This window comes from Piliocolobus tephrosceles, chromosome 3 (genome assembly GCF_002776525.5).
Source record: "Piliocolobus tephrosceles isolate RC106 chromosome 3, ASM277652v3, whole genome shotgun sequence".
Taxonomy (NCBI): Eukaryota; Metazoa; Chordata; class Mammalia; order Primates; family Cercopithecidae; genus Piliocolobus; species Piliocolobus tephrosceles.
Genome location: NC_045436.1, coordinates 137,343,081 through 137,369,159, shown reverse-complemented (window position 1 = coordinate 137,369,159; position 26,079 = coordinate 137,343,081). Strand labels below are relative to the sequence as shown.

The 26,079-nt window shown below is 36.8% G+C and overlaps 1 protein-coding gene and 1 pseudogene across 2 annotated transcripts in view; both read right to left on the bottom strand.

Moving 5' to 3' along the window:
* The window catches only part of FRYL (FRY like transcription coactivator), a 286,322-nt gene that overhangs the window by 55,199 nt on the left and 205,044 nt on the right, over positions 1–26,079 (bottom strand). For both annotated transcript variants that reach the window (XM_023224475.3, XM_023224476.1), the window contains 16 exons: positions 25,735–25,859; positions 24,015–24,072; positions 21,703–21,794; positions 18,119–18,291; positions 16,411–16,571; positions 15,781–15,891; positions 14,786–14,940; positions 13,740–13,839; positions 12,336–12,504; positions 10,049–10,308; positions 9,559–9,699; positions 5,808–5,976; positions 3,480–3,564; positions 2,580–2,692; positions 1,458–1,608; positions 686–789 (listed from right to left, as the gene is read on the bottom strand). In XM_023224475.3, coding sequence (XP_023080243.1) covers positions 686–789; positions 1,458–1,608; positions 2,580–2,692; positions 3,480–3,564; positions 5,808–5,976; positions 9,559–9,699; positions 10,049–10,308; positions 12,336–12,504; positions 13,740–13,839; positions 14,786–14,940; positions 15,781–15,891; positions 16,411–16,571; positions 18,119–18,291; positions 21,703–21,794; positions 24,015–24,072; positions 25,735–25,859 — 2,167 coding nt within the window. The remainder of the gene's footprint in view (positions 1–685; positions 790–1,457; positions 1,609–2,579; positions 2,693–3,479; positions 3,565–5,807; positions 5,977–9,558; positions 9,700–10,048; positions 10,309–12,335; positions 12,505–13,739; positions 13,840–14,785; positions 14,941–15,780; positions 15,892–16,410; positions 16,572–18,118; positions 18,292–21,702; positions 21,795–24,014; positions 24,073–25,734; positions 25,860–26,079) is intronic.
* Positions 25,105–25,174, bottom strand: LOC111550955 (annotated as a pseudogene).

Below are 26,079 nucleotides of genomic sequence, written 5' to 3'. Positions count from 1 at the left end.
TGATCTCCTAAAAATTATTACTGTTACATAACACAAAAAATTCATGGAAATGAATTTTTTTAAAAGGCAGGCTTTTTTGTGTACTTAGCACGTAACAGAAAGTACATGATTAACTGAAGAAAGGATGTAACACACCAACAGTAAGTGTGCACATCAGGAAAATTTATAAGGAGATGGCTATTTGGACTTGCTTCAGGAAGCCAATCCTATAAGCATCAAATGTATTATAGATATGATAGATTCCTCATGTTTGCTACAGAAGGCATGATGGAGTTTCAGCTGTAATAATCAGGCTATCCAACAATCCAATTCTTTTGGGAAATACTTAGAACCTATTTCAACTTTTCATTCACTCTGAAAGTTTCCAATCCCCAGAGGTAAGTTAATTTGACTCTTGCCACAGCCACAGAATTTTTCCTCAGTATAGTATATATGTGTTTGTGTGTGGGCAGGCGAGGCCATAAGATAGGAATAGGAATGGGGGGAATAGACATGTTTGTTTGTGGTTAGAAGAGGTGCCACAAATAACTCCCCAAGAGACCAGAGGAATCATAATGAAAAGTGTCATGGAAATAACATAAAAATAACAGGAAACAGAAACACGTAAAAACTGTCATAAAACCATACTGCTTTTAAATTATCATAAAAATATAAAATGAAAGAATTAGAACCAAATATTTATTACCTATAAAAATTGCATGAAGAAGAAGATGCAGGTAGCTTCCCCATTCCACCTTCACACTATGATCAATGATCAGATCAGTCAAAAGGATCACTGCTATGTTACACCTATGACAAATAAGAGTTTCATTAACGTTTTACTAGATCTTGGTAAACCTAGAGAGAATTTGGTACAAAATTACTTGAAGATTTTAATATCACATTTCATGGAAAAATAGAACTTATCCAGGAAAAAGGAGGAAAAACAAATACAGCTGAAGAAAACGTTAACCATTAAGTTAAAGAGATGGAATAGAACATAAGGGCTAAGGGCTCCTTGAACTCAGGAGCCACATTTTCTTCATCTTTCAACCTTGAGACTTAGCACACTGCTTGCCACAGTAGGTGTTCAATATATGTTTGGTGCATTAATACATTTTGAAAGAATGCAGTAATTGCTCTATTGTGATTTTGCTAAGTAGAATTCAACTCGATGCAAAATAATAGTGCCTACCATAGGAAAGCCATATTTTTTAGATGTAGTAACTGGGTCCCAGAAAGGTCAAGTAACTATGCCAGACACCCAGAAAAGCAGCAGCAGAATTAGATTTAATAATATTAATTTTATAAAGTTAGAACTCTGAGTTTTTCAGATTTCTTAGAACACACTGATCTATGTTGCAGTATCTCCATAAAGAAGATTGCTTTTATTCTGTGTTGTCTGATAGCACAAAGAAAGCCGACAGTATTCAGCAGCAACTTGGTGCATATGTAAAAGGAATGACGCTGTAGTCCACCTGTGAAGAGGTAATCCAGGTGATGACGTTTCAGGCACGTAATCCACCAGTGGTGACCAGCAGCCTCCAGCTGGTGGGAAGGGCAGTGGCTCTCCTTGGTTATGCTCCATCACTTTCAGTCGCCAATTAGAATAAAGTGGCATTGAATCACCTATCAAGATAAAATGATCTCATTTTCTACACCATCTAATTTCTCCCAATATAAGCAAACTCTAGTAAGATCCCGACTATTTATATAGTATAAGAAAGTGATAAAAAAAATTTCCCACTATTTCAACATATGTTTGCTAGGAAAATCTAGGCACAAACATTATCAAATTAAGCAAACCAGGGAGAGGGAGAGAGAGAGAGATCAATTTAGGTTCCACCCTGTACGTCAAAGCAAAACTATATTAGCACTTCATCGTGATTCCATCAGTGATGTTCAAGCCAGGAGATCACATTATTGGAGAAGCTGCCTTGTAACAAAGGGCCTTCTGGTAAGTTAATTCAGTTCTAAATATCCTGAGATAGGGCCAACACAGCTCCATCTTGAAAGGAACTCTGCTCTACCACAGTGGGGCTGCGGGGTGCAATAAAAAATGTCAGGAAATGTGAATTCTGTGTGACGTGGGTAAGTCACTTAACCTCTCTGGACCTCAGTTCCATCATGTGCAAAATGAGGAGATTGGACCAGATCATCTTCAGTGTCCCTTCCCAGTCTGAAAGCCTGTGCTTCTATGACACCCTGCCTTAACGTTATAGCGAAACTTGGGTAGATTATTCACTTTGCAATTGCCAAGAGACTATCTTTTTAGGAAAATGTGAATCCATGCAGAAGGAGCAATCCTGCTTAAAAAAATCAGCCTGTTTCCAGTATTTGTTCTATGATGCTTCCTGAGAACCAGTTCTCACGTTCCTTGTGATTTATCTATAGGAAACCTGTGCTTTAAAAAAAATTTCACCCAATTACGTTGCTTCTTAAAATCAAGATGTTTCAGATTATGTTGGAACACCACTAGTGGCAGTTAAATACGCTTTTTAAAAACAATTTACTGAAAAAATATATATTTATTAACGTTAATGTAATTAACAATACACCTCACCCTTATAGTTATATTAAAAACGTTTGGAATTTATTACTTTTTTCTTCTTCATAAGATCCTCCAGAGCTGCTACTGTATCGGGATTCTAGTCTGTGATGTTGCCGATTCAAATGACAGTTTAGTCCACTGTAAATGTCCAGGTGCACATAGCTATGGGAATGATCACTGAAGTTAGTCACAGTTGACGGTGCAATGGTATTTATACCTTATGTTTCACTTTCTATATTTAAAAAAGGAGGCCAGATGCCATGGTTCAAGCCTGTAATCCCAGCACTTTTGGAGGCCAAGGCAGGCAGATCACGAGGTCAGGAGATCGAGACGATCCTGGCTAACACGGTGAAAGCCCATCTCTACTAAAATACAAAAAATTAGCCGAGCGTGGTGACGTGCGCCTTTAGTCCCAGCTACTCGGGAGGCTGAGGCAGGAGAATTGCTTGAACCTGGGAGGCAGAGGTTGAGCTGAGATTGCACCACTGCACTCCAGTCTGGCAACAGAGTGAGATTTCGTCTCAAAAAAAAAAAAAAAAGGACACAGTACACAAAATATTAACAAAAGTTTACTATGATATGTATTAATTTCCACCTTATAACCCAAAAGTTTAAACTTTTAATCAGCTATTTCTACCTAAAATAATATTCTGGCATATAAAACAGGTGGAGTAAATACCATTCATATAGGTCTAAAACTTTAAGCAATACAAAAAGTGACTTACCATATACCACCTATTTATACATTAGAGCATATGAAAAAATCTAGCAGGATAGCATCTTTAATGTTGAAACTCTCAATGTGGAGTTTCCAGCATGGAATTATATTTTTTTCACTTGAATTTTAACGCAACAACATCCACATTTCAATGCAGAAAATATCATTTATTCTGCTGACAACCAGTATCTGTCAAACTGAACAGCTAATAAAGAACAAAGAAGTACTTACCTCTCTTCAATATTCTCTTTAATGGGCTTATTATCAGGATTGCCATCTGTTGGAGCTACCATTGTATTGCTACTGGAAGTAGTTCCTGTAATCAAAGACAAAGCAGTACTCGTGAATCTACAAACCTGGAATAACCCAATAAGAACAAAAGATCTCAAATTATAGATATCAAAACTTAACTAAAATGAGAGCAAAGTCATTTTAAAAAAGGAATGTACTCATAATTACCAAAAGGGAAAGGGGACAAGACGAACAAATTTTTGGATGCTAGAATACAAATGGACAATAAGTAATTAAGTGTTAAGAAGGCTGAATCCAAAGGTGGTGGTGGGGGAAAATCAAGAAGCTGCCATATTTATACTGCTGAACTTCCAAAAGGCTCAGGGACGAGTAGCATCAAGAACCTCCGGAAACAGGGGTTGAAGGTGGTGCTAAAAAATAGGAAACGTGGCTGAAAGTCAATCTATTTTAGAAGTAACTGGTTCCCCAAATCTACTTTCTTGCCTCTTGCAGCTGGGTGGCTGTCTTTCCCTACTTCTAGAAGTCTTTTCTGATGAAAATCAGAAGATTCCTGAACTAGGGCACACCACGTACTCCTGAAAGAGGAGGCACCTTACCAAGAACAGGGGCATTAAATGAAATGAAAATGTACAGGCTAAAATTTGAGACTGCACTCCCAGCTACATCCTTCTCACCCCACTGGGCTTCCAGAAAGTTTGAAGACTGTGTATATGTGTGTGTATAAATATATACAATCCAAAGAGGTGTGTGTGTATATGTTCACAGACACACCCTCTGTTGGCAAATGACTAGAAAGAGTTTTCTCTAGGGAATCCGATAAATCTAGGAGAAAATACCTACAGACGTTGGCTTCACTGAAATCACGGTACAACAAAGGACACAGTCAACAAGTTCCATATATGCTTATAGAACTTTTTTTTTTTAATATTCTACTCTTTATGAAAAGACAGATCTAGAATTGGTAGGCTTTTGAGAAAAGTTTTATCAAGACAAAACAGCAATGTAGAGAAAATGAAGACTTCTGCTGGGAGAAGAAAACTTTGTAACTGTATCAGATACGAAACAACATGCCAACCATGAAACAAGAATAGGATGCTACTTTAAAAAATTATAATTAAATGAAACTTTGGAATTAAAAACATTCTAGCAGATATGAAAAATTCAATAGAAGCATTATTAGACATCTCCTAGAAAACAAAACAAAAGGACTAAGTGATGAAAATGGATGGTAAAAAATAAATTATAAAGAGATAATTTAAAATATTTCTAGTTTTACAATGTTATTAGCATGCTGAAAACATTTAAACTGAGTAACAAAGAGTTTAATAGAAATTTCATCTACAATAGCCTTTTTACTACTTTGAATTTCATTGGAGGTTTTTCTATTAGGAACATAGTTTCTTCAAACTCAAAATATTATAATAATTTTAATATATGCACATACATATAAGTATATATATATATATACACACACACACACTCAGTTGATTGGATATGATGTATAATATATACCCAGATAATTATAATGTGAAATTACACAAATAATTTCAACATATAAGCATTTTCTAAATTTAACATGGTAATTATACCCATTAAAAAATGCATGTGTTGGCTGGGCGCGGTGGCTCACGCCTGTAACCCCAGCACTTTGGGAGGCCAAAGGGGGTGGATCATGAAGTCAAGAGATTGAGACCATCCTGGCCAACATGGTGAAACCCCATCTTGACTAAAAATACAAAAATTAGCTGGACATGGTGGCGCACACCTGTAATCCCAGCTACTTGGGAAGCTAAGGCAGGAGAATCACTTGAACCCGGGAGATGGAGGGTGCAGTGAGCCGAGATCACGCCACTGCACTCCAGCCTAGTGACAAAGCAAGACTCTGTCTCAAAAAAAAAGAAAAAAAAAAAAAGAAAAAAAAAGGTATGTGTTATGTAGGGAATAAATTTATTCCATCTCTGAATAAGTACGTAAATATTGCTTTTCTGTATATTAATACTTACATTGTCGAATTGCTTTCTCATGAGGATTTACAAAGTCTTATCTAATTAATTACCATACATGACTCACATTTGCTTTTGTTTTCTCAACAATAATATTTAAAGACACAATAAACTCTTGTTTAACAATTATGTTAAGCTTCTCTTTCAATACTGAGGAAGATGTGTTTTTTTCAATAAATTTTATTGCATATATCTGAGATTCGTAACAAGATGTTATGGGACACAGAGACCCTAAAATGGTTACCACAGTGAAGCAGATGAAGATGCCTATCATCTCACACAGCAGTTTTAACAAATTTCTCACCTGAGGTGACAGAAGGGATTTTATAGCTGGAAGTGATGCGATAATACGGGGGATTATCCATGTGAGTGACCCCTGAACTGACAGGATCGGTCAGCTGAAGCTCACTCACCAGCTCTTCTAGTAACTGCATTGTTTTATCTCTACCTAAATATACAATGACCTTCTTTACCTGTCACAAAAGAAATCATTCAGAAAAGAAAAAGCAAAGTTTTTATCTCATTAATTTCTCCTGAGACAAATTTTATCAGAGTAAGTTCAACTTTAAGTGCTAGATGAATAAACACAATCTAAATCAAAACTGGCACTGATCAACAATAAGACATTAATCAGCTTTATCAATACTGTCCTCCCTCTAACTCTCAACATTAGATCTAATTAGGATGAACTGAACATGTTTAGTGGTTTCCACTTTATGCACTTTCTTTACTTTTTTGCTTTCTTTTTTTTTTTTTGAAAGCAAAAAAAAAAAAAATACTTTTCTGTAAAAATTTCTCTTTTAATCGAAACACTTCCAGGTAATAACATCCTAAGATTTTCCTCTGATTTTTAGTTAGCCTCCAAACCAAGGGTTTATCTTTTATTCTGCCTTCCCCATTCCCTATAGTCAAACAGAGTAGTCATTAAGAGCAAGGAACTAGAACTAAACTAGAACTCAAACTACATTGCCTGGTTTGGAATGTGGATATACCACTTACTAACTCTATCACTGAGTTGAAGCTATACTTCATACAGCTGTTAGGAAGATTAAATGAGTTAAGGTTTACAGTGCACTTTACAAATGGCTAGTAACACAGTATAAGTAAGTAGAAAAACTTTTCAGTAGTATATATTATACATATGTTTTAGTAATGTATATTACTGAAATAACTTCATAACTGATCAGCCTATCTCTTTTTCTCCCTACTTTAATCCTTACTACTCAAAATGTGATCCTAGCAAGACAGGAATCATCATCTGGAGTTTGCTAGAAATAGAAAATCTTAGGCCCGCCCCACCTCCAGAATCAGAATGATTCATATTTTTACAGACATATGAAAAGCCCTGCTTTATATGACCCCTGGATTAATCTTAAAACATGATTTATTATATTCCAACCAAATTCCTTTTTTTTTTTTTTTTTTTTGGACACAGTTTTTCTCTTTTCCCCCAGCTATAGTACAATGGGGTGATCTTGGCTCACTGCAACCTCTGTCACCCTGGTTCAAGCAATTCTCCCTGCCTCAGCCTCTCAAGTAGCTGGCATTACAGGTGCCTGCTGCCATACCCGGCTAATTTTTGTGGTTTTCGTAGAGATGGGGTTTTGTCATCTTGGCCAGGCTAGTCTCGAACTCCTGACCTCAGGTGATCCTCCTGCCTCGGCCTCCCAAAGTGCTGGGATTACAGGTGTAAGCCACAGCACCCGGCCAAAACTCTTATTATGGTTACCCAATGATACCCTTCTATGTATGGCTCTTTACTCCATCCAATGGGCACTACTTGCTAATTCTCTCTGCTTTCAGGTTCGATCTCCTCTGAGCATACTGTGTGCGTTCCTGCCTCTGTGGCTTCCTTCTGCTGGACTGGGTATCTCCGAGTTGATACTCCCAACCCTAGTCCTTTCAAGTCTTCAAGCCCCATCCCCCATCTTAACTCTACTCCTTTCTCCAAGAAGCTTTTACTGACTTCACAATCAGATCTGGGTTGGAATTCTAGAACTATTAAGTGACAGAGTGAGAGCTTGAGGAAATTACCATTCTCTCTGCCTTGTTTTTTCATCTGTAAAACTGCAGTGATCTCACCAAATTCATAGATTTATTCTGAGAAATAATGTAGATGAAGTGCTTTTACCATGCCTAAAATAAGCACCCATAAGTGCTTAAAAAATAATAACCAATAAATTATTATTATTGACATTAAAAAATGGTTCCTATTAAATTCCTGGAAAATGGCTATTCCCCAAATTTCCATTTGGCCTCTTAAAAGTATAATCTCATGCTTTTTCTGGTTCCAGCTCTAACTCCCCCATTCATTCATCCAATTAATGGGCATCTTCTATGTGCCAGGCACTACTAAATGGGAACTTAAAGGTGAATCAAATAGACAAAAACTACCATTCTTAAGGAGCTTACAATCTACTGGTTGATGCAAAACTAATGAGGTAAATAGGTAAAATATATCATGTGTTTGGTGATGATTAAGTGCCAGAAAGATCAATGAAGCAGGGAAAGGAAATGGAGTGTGTGTGTGGAGGTGGGGCATTTGCAGTTCCACACAGGATGGGCAGCAGAAGTCCCAGTGGGCACTGACACCTGAAGGAGGACCTAAAAGAGACGAGGAGTGAGTAACGTGGCTAACTGGGGAAAGAGAAGGCAACTGAGTGTGAGGGCACCGAGGAGGGAATGCCTGGTGAGAGAGCTAGAAGCAAAGGGGGGCCAGTACAGCTGAAGGGTGGGAGCACCAGAGAGAATATAGGAGACACAGCCAGAGAGGTGACGTGGGGTAACGTTGTCTTGTACACCTTGTACACCTACAGTTCTCTAAGCACTTCTCAAAGGCACTACGCCTGTGGTACACCTTGGCAATGATGCTTTCAGTGACCAAGTGAACTTGGGGAATGCTGGGTAAAGCTTAAAATAGAATCTGTAGAATTCATTTCTTCACCTCACCTCACCTCACCTCACCTCATTTCATTTCATTTTTCATTTTTCATTTCATTTCGACAGAGTCTCGCTCTGTTGCCCAGGCTGGAGTGCAGTGGCTGGATCTCAGCTCATTGCAACCTCTGCCTCCTGGGCTTATGCAATTCTCCTGTCTCAGCCTCCTAAGTAGCTGGGATTACAGGCATGAGCCACCACACCTGGCTAATTTTTGGATTTTTAGTAGAGATGGGGTTTTACCATGTTGGCCAGGCTGGCTTCTGGCTCCTGATCTCAGGTGATCTGCCCGCCTCAGCCTCCCAAACTGCTAGGACTAAAGGCATGAGCCACCGTGCCTGGCCTGTAAGAACTTTTAGATAACGTTCTGTAGAACTAGTCTTCCGTTGACCACACTTTTGGGGGATGCTGCCACGGGATGGATATCTACATCTGCCCCTAAAAAGACGTGTGCACGTGTGTCCATTTAACCCTCACGTTTGACAGTTTCATATCAAATGTGTCCTCTTGACTTGGGCAGATCTGGATGTTGCTTTCTCCCCTGGAAGGCAAAGATGTTATCTTCTTCGTTTCATATCTCTTACCATGCTTTCCCTTGCTTCCAGCAGCCTGAAGGGCAATCCTATAGGCACTGAGCTTTCACTCACCATCCTGTTCTCATATCTAAATGCCAGCTCTGCCAAGCAGAAACTAGAAACATCCTCAATGTGTGTTTTCAGCTTCAATATCACTTTCTCTCAAGTGTCATCTTGAATCCTTCCAGACAGCTGTGGTTCCTAAGTTTTACTCTCAGAACTCTGCAAATTTTTTATAGCTTTTATCACACTATACTTTAACTTACTGATTTATTCATTAAATAAATCAGATGTAGGTTCAACAAATAAATTCTGTATTACCCATCAGATTGTAATGCCCAGAAGAGCACCTGGTCTGTCATAATGATGGAAAACATTTGCTGACTGAATCAGTGAATAAATCCATGTGCTATTTTCCTGACTGTCTTCATCCTGGCCCTTGCCTTGCCTCTCCTGGGCAACTGCTGCCCATACTGTGACATCATAAGATACTAGTAAATATATATACATATATTTTAAAGTTAAATGAACTTGAATACATACGTAAGGCAAGAGGCTTGGTTCGCTATTCACCCCACAAATGCTGATCAAAAAGTGCAAAATTATTTTCAGGTTTTTGGGCCAGCCATCTGCAAGTGTGGTCCACACGTTCTCCACCTCCGACCAGGCCAGTTCATCGCCATACTAGATGCGATATGCACAAAAGATACTTCAGTCATGACTGCCTATTATAAAAACCAAACTTGTCATACCATGAAATATTAAAAAATAATGTTTTCCACAGATAGCTTTAATCGTTTCCACACTTCACAGAAACAATAATTTCTTTCAACAAATCTAAATATAAATATCATTAATCATATATGGTTTTAGTAAAAAAAATTCATATATCATCAGTCTTTTTTAAAGAAAGAAATTTATAATGCATTTTGCTTGGTTATCACAGGATTATGGAGCCTCTTCATCTGTTTCTAACCACATCTACTTACTCAATAATTCTGTGCAGCAATTATAAACACAAAACTCATTTTACCTTTGCTGTCATATACATCAGATTGTTCAAAACCATTGCAGTGGCTTGTGGAGATCCCCATCCTTCTCCCCGTAACCAGCGCCTACTAGTCACCATAAGTTCTCGGTCTTTCAAGGAATCATCTTCATCTTCATCATGTCGCCTTGCTGTGGGGAGAGGTTTTAAGTCCACCAGCTCGATGTTGTTCATCCATGGTAGCAGGTAGTGCAGCATCACCTGCCGTCCAGCAGGGTGAGCTGTCTGGATTCTCTGGCTTATCTCTGAAATTGAAAACAAGTCAAAGAGAACTGATGTAATTTCGGCTTCCTCTGATCGGTAATTAATTCCAACAGATTTCAGAAGCTGGATTTTATTCATTTTACTCATTACACTTAACAATTATAAGTACTGTTTTTTCTTTTAGTAACTTTCACCTCAATGACATCATAATATTAACAGCTAACATAAATCAGAAGACGGAGAGAGGGAGAGGGAGAAGGAGAGGGAGGGAGAAAGGGAGAGAGGGAGAGGGGGAGAGGGAGAGAGACAGAGAGAGACTGTGTCTCAAAAAGAAAAAAAAGAAAAAAGGGACGGAAGGTAAGAATCTACCAAAAGAGACAGAAAAGGAATACTCAATGGTAGAAGAAAAAGCAAGAAATACTAAGTTTTTGGAAATTAAGTGACGTTAGAGCTTAAAAAAATATAAGATGGCTAACACCAATTGCTATGGAAAGTAGCAAACAGACTGAAGACTATTAGCCAGTGACTAGACTGAGCAGTTAGAAGGTAACCCGGTGAGGCTACAGAAAGGAACTTGACACTAGTGGACTGTGAAGGCCATCTGTGAAGATCTAAGGCATGCATGAAGACTGACAATACGGAATAGTGAGTGTATATACTCAAGGCAAGGCATAGGGGTGAGGAAGGGGTTAGGAGCAGGTGTGAAGGAGGGAAAGGATGTGAGGAGCAAGAATGGGAAGGGCCTCAGAGCTGAAATTTGAAGACCACTGCATTGAATCTGGAGAAAGAAAGGATCAGGACCCTCAAATTTTAAAGTGGCAAAGTTTATGCTGATATCTGTATCTGTGCAGTAAAATTCTGAATGAACATTGTGTTTGTCTTGCCCTAGAAACAGTGAAAGTGAAAATGTAGGTTAGCTATGGAATTTGTCAGGTTGAGAGGCTATGTTTTGGTTTAGAATGAACTACCTTAAGCAAAGGAGTTAAAATTAGCTGATGCTAAGGACAAGAGTGTCTGAAGATAGAACTGAAGGAAGAATGACAAGGTGGTGGTGGTGGTGGAGGCATGGGCACGGTTGACACCTGTACCAGCCGACATCCTAGGCGATGACATGGCATTCTAAACAGTTACATGATCTCTGAGACCTAGCTGGACTCCCCTGCTTTCTGTGCAGAAGACTCTAGCAGCAGCTCAGCAGCCACAAAATCTGTATTCATGGTGGCTGCTATTTTGTGTTGATGACCACTCATATCCATCTTGGAAGGGCTGTCAGGGATGTGGGGGTTGGAAAAAAGGAAGGGGCATAATTGCTACCAACTACCAGGGCAAACCAAACAGGTCTACTGCTTTCAAGAACTAAATGTTAGGAGAATTTAAGTTGTTGTTGTTGCTTTTTTCTCCCACTCAGGTAAATTAGGGAGGGAAATAAACTATTTCTATTGCTAAAATAGGTGCTATGCAAAGATCCCAAGCAGACTAAGGCCACTAACTCTTGAGTCCAAATGAAAGAAAGGACCCACAACAGAACTCCACAATCTCCCAGATCCTAGTGTTGGTGCATGTCCAGTATTTACACTGGAACAAGATCTTGATGTAGGTGACAGGCAACATGTGGGAGACTAGAAAGAGTTTTGCTCAAAGCACTGTACCACCTGCTCCTATGGTTAGAGGTTTCACTCATGGAAAACTGCCTACAACTTATCCCTGACTATTTTTATTATTAAAGACATGCCAATACACAAAATACAATGTATTCAAGAAGTTCTATGTCTACTAAGAAATACTTTTAAGTCACATATGGAAAGTCCTCCCTCTTGTATCTTTTTCTTTTTGATGGAGCCGGGAGCAAGGGAAGGTAAGGTGTAAAACCCTACAAGGACGCCATTGATAGAAAAACCTAAATACTGTGACAGATCAGAATTAAGAGTTCTTACTGAAGAAAAAAATATTTCCTATGTAAAGACATGTCTGGTTTTGATTTAACCTGTAATTTAATAAATTTATACTTTTCTAAAAATTGTTTTTGAAGAAATGATTGACAAACTACTAACCAGTTCATTGATCATACCTGAGAATATAGCGAGAGTTAGCTCAGGATACGCCCTTGCTAGTTCCTCGGACAACTGATAATATGAAACAGAATAGAGATGTGGTAGAGGAGACAGCTGGCTGAGTACTCCATCTGTTCTCTGAATCTCCAATTTGTGAGCATAGCGAAACATCTTCGGTTCCAGAATCTATAGGAACGTGATTCCATCAACTGAGGTTAAGATTTTATGGGTTCTCTAAAGTTTAACTATAATTTTATATTTTTTAAAAAAACTCTTTTCCCAGGCTGAGTAGAGTGGCTTATGCCTGTAATCTCAATACTTTGGAAGGCAGAGGTGGGAAGATCACTTGAGGCCAGGAGTTCAAGACCAGCCTGGCCAACATAGCAGGACCTCATCTCTACAAAAAATTAAAAAATTAGCCAGGTGTGGTGGTGTGTGCCTGTGGTCCCAGCTACTCGGGAGGCTGAGGTTGGAGGATCACGTGAGCTCAGGAGGTAGAGGCTGCAGTGAGCCATGACCGTGCCACTGCACTCTAGCCTGAGCGACAGAGTGAGACCCTATCTCAAAAATAAAACGAAACAAAACAAAAACCCTTTCTCACTAAAAGAACTTACATTCCTCATATTTAATGTCAATGATCCAGGTTAGTAATACAGTCTGAAAATAACTCCAGCAACTTAATATACAATTACTTGAAAAAGATTTACCACTTTTCTTACTCAAAAATATGATAGTACAATATATGTATAAGTGAAAAAAAAATCTTTCAAGGAGAACTTTTTGACATTACACTATTTAAAGAGCTGTACTGCTGAACTTTCCTCTTAATTAACAAAGGCATTAGGGTATAATTCCTAAGATGGATCTACTGGCATCAGAACCACTTTAGAGCCTTTGGAAAAAGCATCTGCTTGAATCCTATTCTTAGCCCTTGGTTAAGATGGAAGAATCTTGCCCTATTATGAATTAAATACTGTATACTAATAATATATCCGTGTTTGCTAAGTTTCTAAGTTATTTCTCCTCAACCCAATAAATAAATTTACATGAGAATATGATAAAAAGAGCTAATTATTTTTCATATGGCTCTCCAAAAAAATTTAGACACACATTGTTCTCATCTGCTGAACAGAAATACTTTACATAGACACATATATATAAGTACTTTCACATACATACACACGTGTTATTAGAAATAATCCTTCTACAATACACTAGGAATAGTTTGCATTATTTATAAATTTAAATATCTATATTATCTTTGTCTTATATTTCTAATAATAATTAGGACTTAATACCATAACTTCATTATTACAAATAAAGCTAAATACTATTATTAGTGTGCTTTAATGGCAAGACTAAATTATTCGGCTTCATTAAATCCTGAGTAAAAAAATATTTAAATTCACACATTTACAAACCTGTAAAAGTTGCATAGCAACTTCATAGATACTTCTAGAAGAATCAGCTGCTTTAAACAGTATCAGATTTAGAAGCATCACTGTGTCACACTGATAATCCCTAGGAATAAATTTACGTATTAGGTAAATAACAATGTTTAGAGACTTTTGCACCATTTAATAAATATGATATGCAAAGGGCAAGGCTTGTAGGTACCTATCTTCTAAGTCTATGAGGGGACTTGGTTTTTTCAAGGCAATAGTTCCAACAACAGATGTGTGGTGATAATTGTCCTTATTTTGGTTAAATTCCATTAGAGCACAAGTGTTCAACCTTTCGGCTTCTCTGTGCCACATCAGAAGAAGAAGAATTGTCTTGTGCCACACATAAAACACACTAAAAAATGCTGACGAAAAATAAAAAATCCATGCATAATTTTTGTAATATCCACCACCACAGATAAGCAAAAAAGTCCTCACATTCAAAGGGTTAGACACAGCTGCATTAGAGCTTAAGAAAAGAAAATACAGTCAACCCTCTGTGGATCAAAAATATGTGGGAAAGGCCAGGCGCAGCAGGTCATGCCTGAAATCCCAGCACTTTGGGAAGCCAAGGTGAGAGGCCAGGAGTTCAAGACCATCCTGGGCAATACACGTAGTGAGACCTCGTCTCTACAAAGAATTTAAAAATTAGCCAGGCATGGTAGTGGGAGTCTACAGTCCTGGCTACTCAGGAGGTTGAGGTGGGAGGATCGCTTGAGCCTAGGAGTTTGAGGTTACAGTGAACTATGATCATGCCACTGCACTCTAGCCTGGGTGACAGCGAGATCATGTCTAAAAAAAAAAAAAAGAAAGTATATGGGAGGATTTGCATAGGGTAAATACAAATACTACAGCATTTTATATAGAAAGCTTGAGCAGCCATGGATTTTGGGATCTGAGAGGGGTCCTGGAAACAATTCCCCACAGATACTGAAGGACAACTATACTGGTGTCTTCATATTTTTAAATTCAAAAGAAAAACTTTTCTTTAAGAAAACAAAACAAGAAACCCGTGTCTAAAGTACCTGTTCTGGAACACATTAGCAATGGCTTTAAAGCAGCCGGCCGCCACCCTCCTGGAGCCCGTGTAGCAGCGGTCCACAGCCCAGTACATCAGGTTGCTCTGATCAGGGTTCAGCTCCAGCAACAACGTAACTGCTTCACAGCCCAGCTGGTGAACCTAGGTAAAGGTTGTGAAATTGCTCAATAGAGAGAGAACGTTACATATTTTTTGTCTGTTTCCCTACAGTTCTTACTAAGGTAATATGGTGCATATATTCATTGTAATTAATAGGAAAATTCCATCTCCTTTTGTTCACCTCCCTCTCATTTTATTCAGCCAGCAGAAAAAAACCACACGGATGAACTGAATTTGGTATCTTGCTTTTTACACGAGTCTCTCTAGTATGATTCTGTCTTCCAACAGAGCCCTGAAGGTGGTTAATGAACATGAATAGTGATTAAGTGCTTTCAGAAAAATGAGTCATTAAGCTCTCCAATTATTTTTATCAAGCTTTATTCTTGTTTTTGATAACCCAATAGAAAAGTTGTTGTGAGGGGAAAAAAATGTAAGTCCTATGTTAAATTGTGAAGTCTGTAAATGTACAATATGAGAGTAAGGAAAGCAAAGGGTGTGGAGGGCAAGGAAGAATGATTAAATGGAAAGTGGTTAAAAAAAACGAAATGAAACATAGCAAATAACATATTTCTCCCATGCAGCTCAATATGTTATATGTTAGTATTTTATTTATTGACTTAGAACCCTGTTGAGAGACACACACCACTGTATTAATCCTATAATATTAAAAGGGAAATTAAAATTATTCAAATTAATGATACGTAAGAATTGGAACATTTTTACATTATGAGATCCTATTTAACTTTATATAATACGCTTTTTGCATATGATCCTAACCTATCTTATTTTTTAAAAAAGACTTGTTTTTAGTGCAACATACATGAACTGCTAATAATACAATGAGAATTTATTATGAACCTTTAAGGAAACTGTCATAATTACCTTTTTGTCCAGAGAATCCAAAATGTTATCCAACCATTTGTACAAATAGCCATCTGATGAAAGTCCTACATTATCTGCAACAGGGCCACAACATAGTACAGCAGACATAGCCTTCAAATAATAATATCAGAATTACATTTAACAAATTTAAGAGGTTAAATGTTGGTTGCTTAATGAGAAGAGGCAAAATACTTATCTAGTATCTAGTCACAATACTTTAATTTTTTTCTTTACAAATTATTTTTTAAAACTAAGAAATTTATTTTGAGTAAGTAAAATATGATACCAAATTAGACATGGAGTTTGAACAATACTGGAAAGGAAGATAAAAAGACCAAGAAAAAGTACTTAAGTAAGGGAAAAAAAAGGCATTTCTTTCAAGTAATACTCAGTTATTTAAGATAATGGTGATCAAATTTGAGTAGATTCTGGAAGTGTTTTTCATTGTATTTTACGTATTTAAATATAACTTTTGGTATTCATTTTGAATACAGCAGAAAAACATATATTCTAATACTCTCAGATACTGTGAAGAAATTCTTATCCTCTTTAAAATACTAGTGACTGAGAGACATAAAAATATTTAACTCTGCTCTTAAAAAAAAAGATATCAGGTTTCTAAGTAAATACCTTTAATGCACAGTATTGATGTCTATTAATTTGCATATTTCTATCACTGTATCTGTCCAAGGGCGTAAACATGATGCTAAAAGGACCTGCCCAGTGACTGAACAGCATAAATAGACTATGACGAAGGCTCTGCTGAGGAAAAATACTTCTTCTCTGGTGCACTGCAAATAAAAAAAGATAGAAAACATTTATTTCCATTTCTTTTTGCTTTAACTTGTATACCGACATGTTACTGAATGTGTAATAGTGTAAAAAAGAAAGCAAAAGTTTTCATTTTAAACTGTCAAAAACCTCCACAGTAGCAGGGATCATTTAATATATGCAAATTGCAGAAACAAAGTTGCAGTCTGTGTCACCCTGTGGCAGCATTACATGACACACAGCATCTCTGCAAGCAGAAATTCCATGGCAGGCTCAATGGCACATGAAAGCTGGCACAGAGGTGGGGCCAGGAGCCCATTTCTCCCTGGGCTATCACTGGCTATATGGTGAGACTGGCCAAGATTTTAACACAGACACACCTCTGTATCTTGGTTCACTGGTAAGTAAGGGCTTTGGACGAGATACATGTTTTCAAACTTTGTACTTTTTTTTTTCAGCAGGAAAGCTGCCTTTTCCTGCTAAAGGAAGCTTACATGTAATCTCAATACATAAAACAGATAAAAGGGGAGTTGAGGCCTATCGTCCAAACACATTCTGCTGCTTTCTGCTGATGGCACTAGAGAACCTCAGGGCTTTGAGAAACAGCAAAGTTTGAAAACCACTGGTTTAAATGATCTCCAAGGATTTTTTCCCCCATTTTGAAATTCTACTATATAATTTCTCTATATCTATCTTTCTTGAAGAATCTCAGCAGTATCACAATAAACCAATTTGGAAGTTGTAAAAAAGTGTTTAGTAATAGACTAAACCACATCTTTACATTAGTGAGCTTCAGATCAGAAAATTTTGAAAAAAATATGCTCTTTTCCTTTGACAGCATCATTTTCCAAGGCTCCTACAGTTGAAACTGACATATGTAATTAAGTGCTTAATGACCCTGTTATAAAATACAACCCACGTTCTTCAGGCATCAACTGTCGGTATATACTATTCAAAGCAACAATGTGACTTTAATTTTTCAGAGAGAAAAAGAAACATTTGTATTTATACTGTATGCCAAAGGCTAGAGTCACATTACTTCTTACAGTTGTCAAGAATTTAACTTTTAAAAATGTAATTGTGTATATTAATCTTCCTAGTATCTAAACCAGTATCTGTCAATATAGAACCTACTCAATAATTAGAACATATCTGGTAAACCAATAACATGGAATCCTTGTTACATTTTGTATTTATGGCCTATATTCTTTTCCCATTATTCAAAAGTATCTTCTTAATATTATTCTCAATTATCATTTGAAACACTGCACTCTGCTTATTGCATCTAAAACAAGGTTGTCTAAAGAGCTTATTCTATTGATTTCTCTAGGTTCTTGTGTCAGTATCCTGATCATTATTGAAATTCCATGCTGGGTTGCTTTTTTATTTCTAATCACTGACGATAATTCAAAGGGAAAACAAACTCCAGCCATCCTGGTTATGCTGACATATTTTTCCAGTATGTTCATACGTTACTTTATCAACTTAGATTATTAAACCTCAAGGAAAGAAAAAACATGACGGTTCCTTAATACTCAATAATGCTTTAAGAAATTGAAAATAATACCTGGAACATTCTGAATAATATTCGCCACTAAGGCACTAAAATGGCATCGTATATCCTTCAGTGTGTCAGAGTCTTTTTCATTTTCTGCTTCCAGGAGTTGTCTAGTTAAATCTACATACTCCAATAAAGTGTTGTTGAGAAAATGTGTTTCATTATCAAGGCCACCACTTGCACTGAAAATATTGAAGAAAACAAATGATGAAGCAAATGGGACTTTAAATTATAATTTAAATAAAAAATTCTTAATACTCAAAATGAGAATAATACATATTAATTTTGCATGCTCATGGTAGCATGCAACTTAATACATGAAAATTAAATGAATATGATTTTGCTTACTTTAATATGAAAATAGATGGTGCTTCTTAATCTAGGAACTGCTATTGCAATTTATATTATTCAACTCCATATCTAACTTAAATCAACTCAGTGCTAAATGTTGTTTCCTCTCTGTGAAACACACAGATTTCTAAACGAAGAGACAGGAGGCATATGAAATGGGGAGGATCAGTTTAGAAAAGTAGAAAGAGGAAAGACTAGTTCTATTTATTCATAGCTGCCATGTCTATTCATATTATGCCTTCAGTATAATCAAATATCTATTAGTCACTTATTCTCAGTAAGATTCTGGGATAGGTATTATCAGGGATGCAAAAGTCTGAGAGAATTCTGGTAAGAATAGGGTCGAGTACTGTGTTTCAAAACCTCTTTCTAGACCTATGGAACTGCTTTTAAGAATATCTGCAATGCGCTAGGTACGGTGGCTCACACCTGTAATGCCAGCACTTTGGGAAGCCAAGGTGGGTGGATCACTGAGTTCAAGAGATTGACACCAGCCTGTGCAACATGGTGAAACCCCGTCTCTACAAAATACACAAAAATTTGCCAGGCATGGTGGTGCACGCCTGTAGTCCCAGCTACTCAGGAGGCTAAGGTGGGAGGATTGTTTGAGCCTTGTGATCTAGTCACTGCATTCCCGCGTCGGTGACAGAGCAAGAGCCTGTCTCAAGGAAGAAGGATATATCTGCAATGAGGTTTTCTTTGAGGCAGGGATCTATGTCTGTGCCTGGAAACCATGGACTGACTGATAGGGGAGTATTTGGTTAGAGTCAGAAGTCCTGGATTCCTGTCTTGTTTCATCAATCATTAAGCATATACCCCGTATCTACCTCAGAGTGTTTTAGAAGGATGTAAATGAACTGCTATATATGAAAAGGCCTAGTAAACAATAAGTGCTATATAAATGATTAGCTATTACATATGCATTTATTTAGGTCAGCTTTTTCTTATTATGTTTGAAAAGTACTTCTAATATGTATTATTTTAAAGGTAATTTTTTTTTAATAGTTATTGAGTAACTTTGGAATAAATATCCTAAACCCATGAAAACAAGAGTTAGGAGTTGCAATGATACTATAGTATATTAACTGTATCAGTCTACAACAATAAATATGTATTGAATGAATCAATGTATGACCTTTATTCCTTAAATAAGTGTTTTTCAGGTGCTTTTCAATTTTTTTCCTTTATTCCTTAAATGAGTGTTTTTCAAGCTCTGGATCATGACCTATTAGTGGATAGGAAACTGATTTACTGGACTACAACCTGCACCGGAATAAAATCTTCATTAATCTAACAAATATTCATTATCTCCTATGTGTCAGGCACATGAAATCCACTAGGTGAACAAAACAAAGTTCCCTGTCTTCTTGGCATTCAGAACTCATTTTTTTCCTTAGCCATGGAAATTTAAAAATCTAGAACAGCAATAACTTTCTATCAATAACTCTTTCTAAAAATACTTCAAAACAAAATACACAACTGGGTTCAAAGATCATTATTGCTTAATAGTCATATAGTTTTTGGTAGTTAACTTTAAATAGAGCAACATTTTACATTCCCCAAAATAGAATCATTTAAAGCTCTTCTACTAACGCTACAATTAAAGCAATCAAAAAAAAAAGATTCAGATGTGTATCAGGTTGTTAATTTTTTGCATCAAGCCGGCAAGTTTCAATTTTACTTTTCCTAACTCTTATTTTTTGTGAAGGAAAGAAAAGAGAATGGTATTTCTTTTCTTTTTTTTTGATACAGAGTTTTGCTCTTCTCACCCAGGCTGGAGTGCAATGGCACTATCTTGGCTCACAGCAACCTCTGCCTCCTGGTTTTGAACGATTCTCCCGCCTTAGCCTCCCGAGTAGCTGAGACTACAGGCACGCACCACCATGCCCAGCTAATTTTTGTATTTTTAGTAGAGATGGGGTTTCACCATGTTGGCCAGGATGGTCTCGAAGTCCTGACCTCAGGTGATCTGCCCTCCTCGGCCTCCCAAAGTGGTGGGATTACAGGTGCGAGCCACTGCACCTGGCCAATATTTCTTTATTTGCTTTTTACTAGGAAAGAAAAGTAAATCAATGGTTTAAATATTCTGATTAAAAATCTATTTTGAAAGCATTTGTCAAAAGCATTCAATGCTACATATGAAAGGTGTTAGGTAAAATAAATAATCGGGAGAAATGCTAAAGGAATAATGCCATGCAGTTATCATAGTTATTACACTTGCTGTATTATTAATACTTCTCTTTCTCCTTTTTGTTTCAAGACAGAGTCTCGTTCTTTTCCCAGTCGGAAGTGCAGTGGCATGGTCAAGGCTCACTGCAACCTCAATGTCTTGGGCTCAGGTGATCCTTCCACCTCAGCCTTCCAGGTATCTGGGACTATTGGTGTCTGCCACTATTCCTGGCTGATTGTTTGCATTTTTTTTTATAGAGATGGGATTTTGCTATGTTGCCTAGGCTGGTCTCCAACCCCTGGGCTCAAGCAATCCACCCGTCTCAGCCTCCCAAAATGCTGGTATTACAGGCGTAAGCCACTGCACCTGGTCCATTTTTTTTTTTTTTTTCCTTAAGATATATTTTCAGTGACCTTTTTTGGATATGGTCAGATCTATTATTTTTCTCCTTCAATGGTCAGGTAACACCATTATCCTCCTAAGGAAATAGTTATTTTTCAACATTTGGCTGATGGAATTTTTCTCAAGGGGCTAGGCTTAGTGTGAAGATGCCTTTACTGCGGCAATATCTCCAGGTTTCATGGTTTTGTCTGTGAATGGTGGAAAACTGTTATGAATTATATTTGTAGATTTCATAATTTTTCCTGGCAGGATAGATAACAAGTTCATTGGAATAAATTTGTAAGCCTTATAATGTTTAGCCTGTGAATATATTATTTTTTCAAGCTCAGAAGAAAAAATCTTTAAAATGAGGTAAAAAACAGGAAAATCTGTGAAGAAAAAGCTACTACCGTCCACTTGCCAAGATAACTAGGTTCCAACAAATATCAAAATCATAGGAACATCATATCCATTTTTTGCCAGAAGCAATCCAATTCTGGTGGCAGATTTTTCAATACAGTTTTAGCTATTGGTTAGTGTATCGAATATTTGGTAAATAATTTTCATAGTGATACATACAGGTTTTCTTGTTGCAATGGTGCTTTTCTGTTTTTATACATTTCATGAGTGAAAAGAGATTACGTTCTCTAGGATCATTCCAAAGTTTTAACAATCTGAATCCAATACTGACCTGTGACTAATGACACCAGCATCTGCCAGCAGTTCAAATATTCGTACCAGTTGTACTCGTAAAATGTCTCGACGCCTGCGCCGTTTCATATTCTATTCCAAACATACAAACATATTAATTAAAATCTTGCGGGTGTAACTTGGAGAGAATAATGTGAATGTCTCAAAGAGAGGTTCTGGGCTCACTGAAGTTATTTTGCTTGTACAATGTAGACTGTAGGTACTCTGGTAGCTACTGCCTCAAAGAGATATGTGTGAACAGTTTGAAATGAGTAAGTCAAATAAAGTCACATGACATCTTACATGGTGACAACCCCTGTGTGTCAGGGGAAGTAAAATACTACATTTTTAGGTTATTTGCTAATCAGATAGTTTTAGAATCGAAGTAATTAGTAAACTGTTATCATGGACTAATAAAGAATCCCTAATACCCTCCAAAAATATGACATAAGTGTAGGGAAAACAATCCTAAAGAGAACTTAAGATTTTGCTCATGCTGCAGTTTTCTACACAACGATTAATTTTGGCACAAAAAAATAAACAAATATGAGAAAACCTCCCTTACTCATTACGATATGAATAAATACGTTTGTATTATTAGGTCCAAAGAACTAGAATAATGCCTAGAATAATAGTTGTAACATTTCAACTTGATTCTGCTTCTAGCAGAAAGTCATGTAAGAGATATCGATCACCTATATCACCTTCTACTAATAATAGCTCATTATGTCATTTGTGACATAATTTTCAAATTACAGAGCAATTAAAAACATATTTACTAGTCTTTCACTTTCTTGTCCATGACCCAATTTTTCTGCCTTCCAGGTGCGTGACATTTTACTAATGACTAATCAATTACATTTCCTTTTCTCTGGGCTCTTTCTAAAGTTGACAGCAATTCATTTGGAACAGGATGATTTCTTATCAGTCTTTGAAGATTACTGCAACTCGTTTTTGCAGTTTGGTTGGCCTGTTTTCACTTTGTCTTCACAGAAACAGTGTGAGTCTAAAGCTCTTAAACTATAACTCATATTCAAGGCACATCACTGTATGTGTTTAACAGCTTTCCTTCTGAAATTCAGAAAAATAAATACTGCTATTTCATTTTGTTTCAAGCTTACATTTCTCTAATAAGTCATCAAGCACTGTAACCAAACTGATCATTCTGAAACAAAAATCAAATCAATGACAAAATGGGAATACTATCATGACCCTACAGTGCTGAATTAAAGGAGAGTGAGGAATTGGAGATGATGTTTCAAAGTTCCTAAACTGCAGGGATTATCACCATCTCCCTCTCCTGCTTAAATTCCTCAGGGGATCCCCAACATTAACAGCACTGATTCCTAAACAATGTTCTACAGCAGACTCATCTAAGATGCTTTACAAAAATAGCCTTCTGGACCCTATTCCAGGGATTCTCATTCAATAGGCCCAGGAGTCTAAAATTTTTAGCAAGCTCCCCAGGTAATTCTCAGATGTCACAGGCATAGGAACTACTGGTCTACTGGTTAAAGCTAAAACTAGTAGTTTTTCATGAGATATTTCTCATCCTGCTATCCAGCCTAATATTTCAATCACTTCCCCCATAATATAATTATACAGAAAAATGTACCATTTCAAAATTCTTTGTAAAGTTTGCAAATGCTGTTCTTCACCTAGAATATCTTTCCCTTGCTTGTCCACTGGGAAATATGCTTCAAAATTCATCTCAAATATCAGCACTTCATCTATAATGCCTTCCTTACCCTGCAACCAGAGTCCCAGGCTTTCCTCTCTGTAGTTCTTAGAATCCCTTCTCTATGATTTTATTTGAGTGCGTCATAAATTGCTAGAATTAAGATCATGCAACCATCTGTCCCACTGGACCTATAGTTTCTGAAAGTTGCTCAGAACTGAAACTACAGCCCATGGGCCAAATCTGGCCCATGGCTACCTGTTACTGCAAATAAGGTTTTACTGGAAAACAGCCACACTCCTTTTTTTAATGTAGTCTATGAACGCTTTCATGCTACAAAGGCAGGGTTGAGTAGAGACAGTATGGCCTGTAAAGCCGAAAATATTTATCTGCAGAAAAAGTTTGCCAACTCCAACCTAGACCCTATTTTCTGCCCTCACTTAAGTTAAAGCAATTGTTCATTCATTTTATATAATGGGTTTCTGCATAAGATCTTCTGGGGGGAAGGGAAGTATCTGCATCTTAAAAAGAAGAATCCACTAGATCATCTTCTTAATTTCTAACTTTTGATATAACATGTAAATATGGCAGAAAAATAAATGTTCACTAATAGAAGGCTGCAGAACACAGCTCACCTCTGGCCTTCTTTCAAGTGCTTCTTTAATTATGGGATGTAATTCCTCTATTAGTTCCCTAGAAGAAAAATGGTACATATTCTATTAATAGCTACACAGATATAATCTGACACATGTAAATATGTAAAGATATGATGTAAACTGACAAGTGTTAATTCGAATCCTACTGTTTTAAATGCAATGTCTATTGTTTTATTTTGTTTATAAAATAACACATTATATTATAGATTATTTGGAAACCAGGAAAAAAATGGTATAGGCCCCTTATTTTAATTTATAGAGGGAATACTAGCAATACTTTTATTCAATCAGTTTGCAATCGACATACGTTTTACTTAGTTCAAACTATTTTATATAAAATGGTATCCTTTTTTCTTTTTTTGAGACAGAGTTTCGCTCTCGTTGCCCAGGCTGGAGTGCAATGGCGTGATCTTGGCTCACTGCCACTTACGCCTCCCGGATTCAAGTGATTCTCCTGCCTCAGCCTCCCAAGTAACTGGGATTACAGACATGCACCACTATGTCTGGCTAATTTTTTGTATTTTTAGTAGAGACGGGGTTTCTCCATGTTGGTCAGGCTGGTCTCAAACTCCCAACCTCAGGCAATTTGCCCGCCCCAGCCTCCCAAAGTGCTAGGATTACAGGTGTGAGCCATCGTGCCCAGCCTCCTTTTTTCTTTTCTTACACTAACATAGTTAATTTTACATGCCAATAATTAATTCACAATATTCAAACATAGGGTGGGGTACCATAATTTTCCTAGACATTTTCATTTATTAATAAATCATTATATTTTATCTAATTTTCTCCTACTAAAAATATTGCCTCTGTGAACAACTTTGTATATTTATCATTGTTTGCTATCTCCTTAGGATTAATTTTACAAATTAAATTAACGGGTCAAAGGGTATGAACTTCGTAAAAACGATAAATTTATCTTTATTTATATTTTGATTTTAAATTGAAAATGTGCTTACTTTAAGATGGGGAAAACCTGAAAGTTTTTCCAAAACTTCATTTATAAGAAATGCTATCCCACACCTATAGATATATTACAATTTATTAACCTATTCTTTTTTACTTATTTTTACTTAAATGTTCCTTTCCATGGAAATCTTTAGCAAAAGGCAAAAGATTTATACAATCTGAAGATAAACCAGAGTATTAACCTATTTCCTGGTTGTACAGGTTATCTTGGAGACAAAACATCAGATACCATTCTCACATTAATTGAGGAAATTCTCAAAAGAATAAATTCCATGCCCAGAAGACAACAAGGCAGAACTTCAGGCAAAACTGAAGAATTTGCTTCATTAATATAAAAAAATCACGAATGATATCAAACATCTATATAAATACTTTTTGAAAGATATTCTAATTCTCTTGGATAAGCAGGGGGAAAACTGGAGTTTTAACTACTAGACCAAGATTACACATTAAAAGAATGACTACATAAATAAATATAGTAGGGAAATACTAAGTATTTATACGGCATTTCATTATTCCTAGAATACATAGGTAAGTTTTAATCTGCTCAATCAAAATGAGGAAATAAAACTTCCAATAAATGACTTGCTAAATGTTACATGGCTAGTTAATTGGTGAAAGTCAGGCCTGGTATGTGACCATCCCAATAAGCACTCTGCTTGACCTACCACACCTTCTAAGTAGCACATTTATTCTTTCAGTGCATAAAAAAAAAAAGTATGAACATAGTTACCTAAAAGCTCCTGGGTTGGTCCTGCCAAGACCTAGAACAAGGGATTCTGTGATTTCCATGCTCTCAGAGCGCATCATTGGAACTATGTGCTTAAACAAGGATGAAGGGGATGGGATGCCAATAATCTGGAAAAAAAAATACTATATTTATAACAGCCACTAATGATACTATGTCCAATTAGATAATCTGAGATTTCAGTAGTCGTAGGTCAAGGATAAATGGACAGGTGAAACTTTACTATGAATGATACCTCAAATTTCACCTGCGGTGTACATAATTTAAAAGGTTAAATAACTTGTCCAGTGGCTTAATGTAAGTTCATTAACAGAACTGGGGCTCCTAATT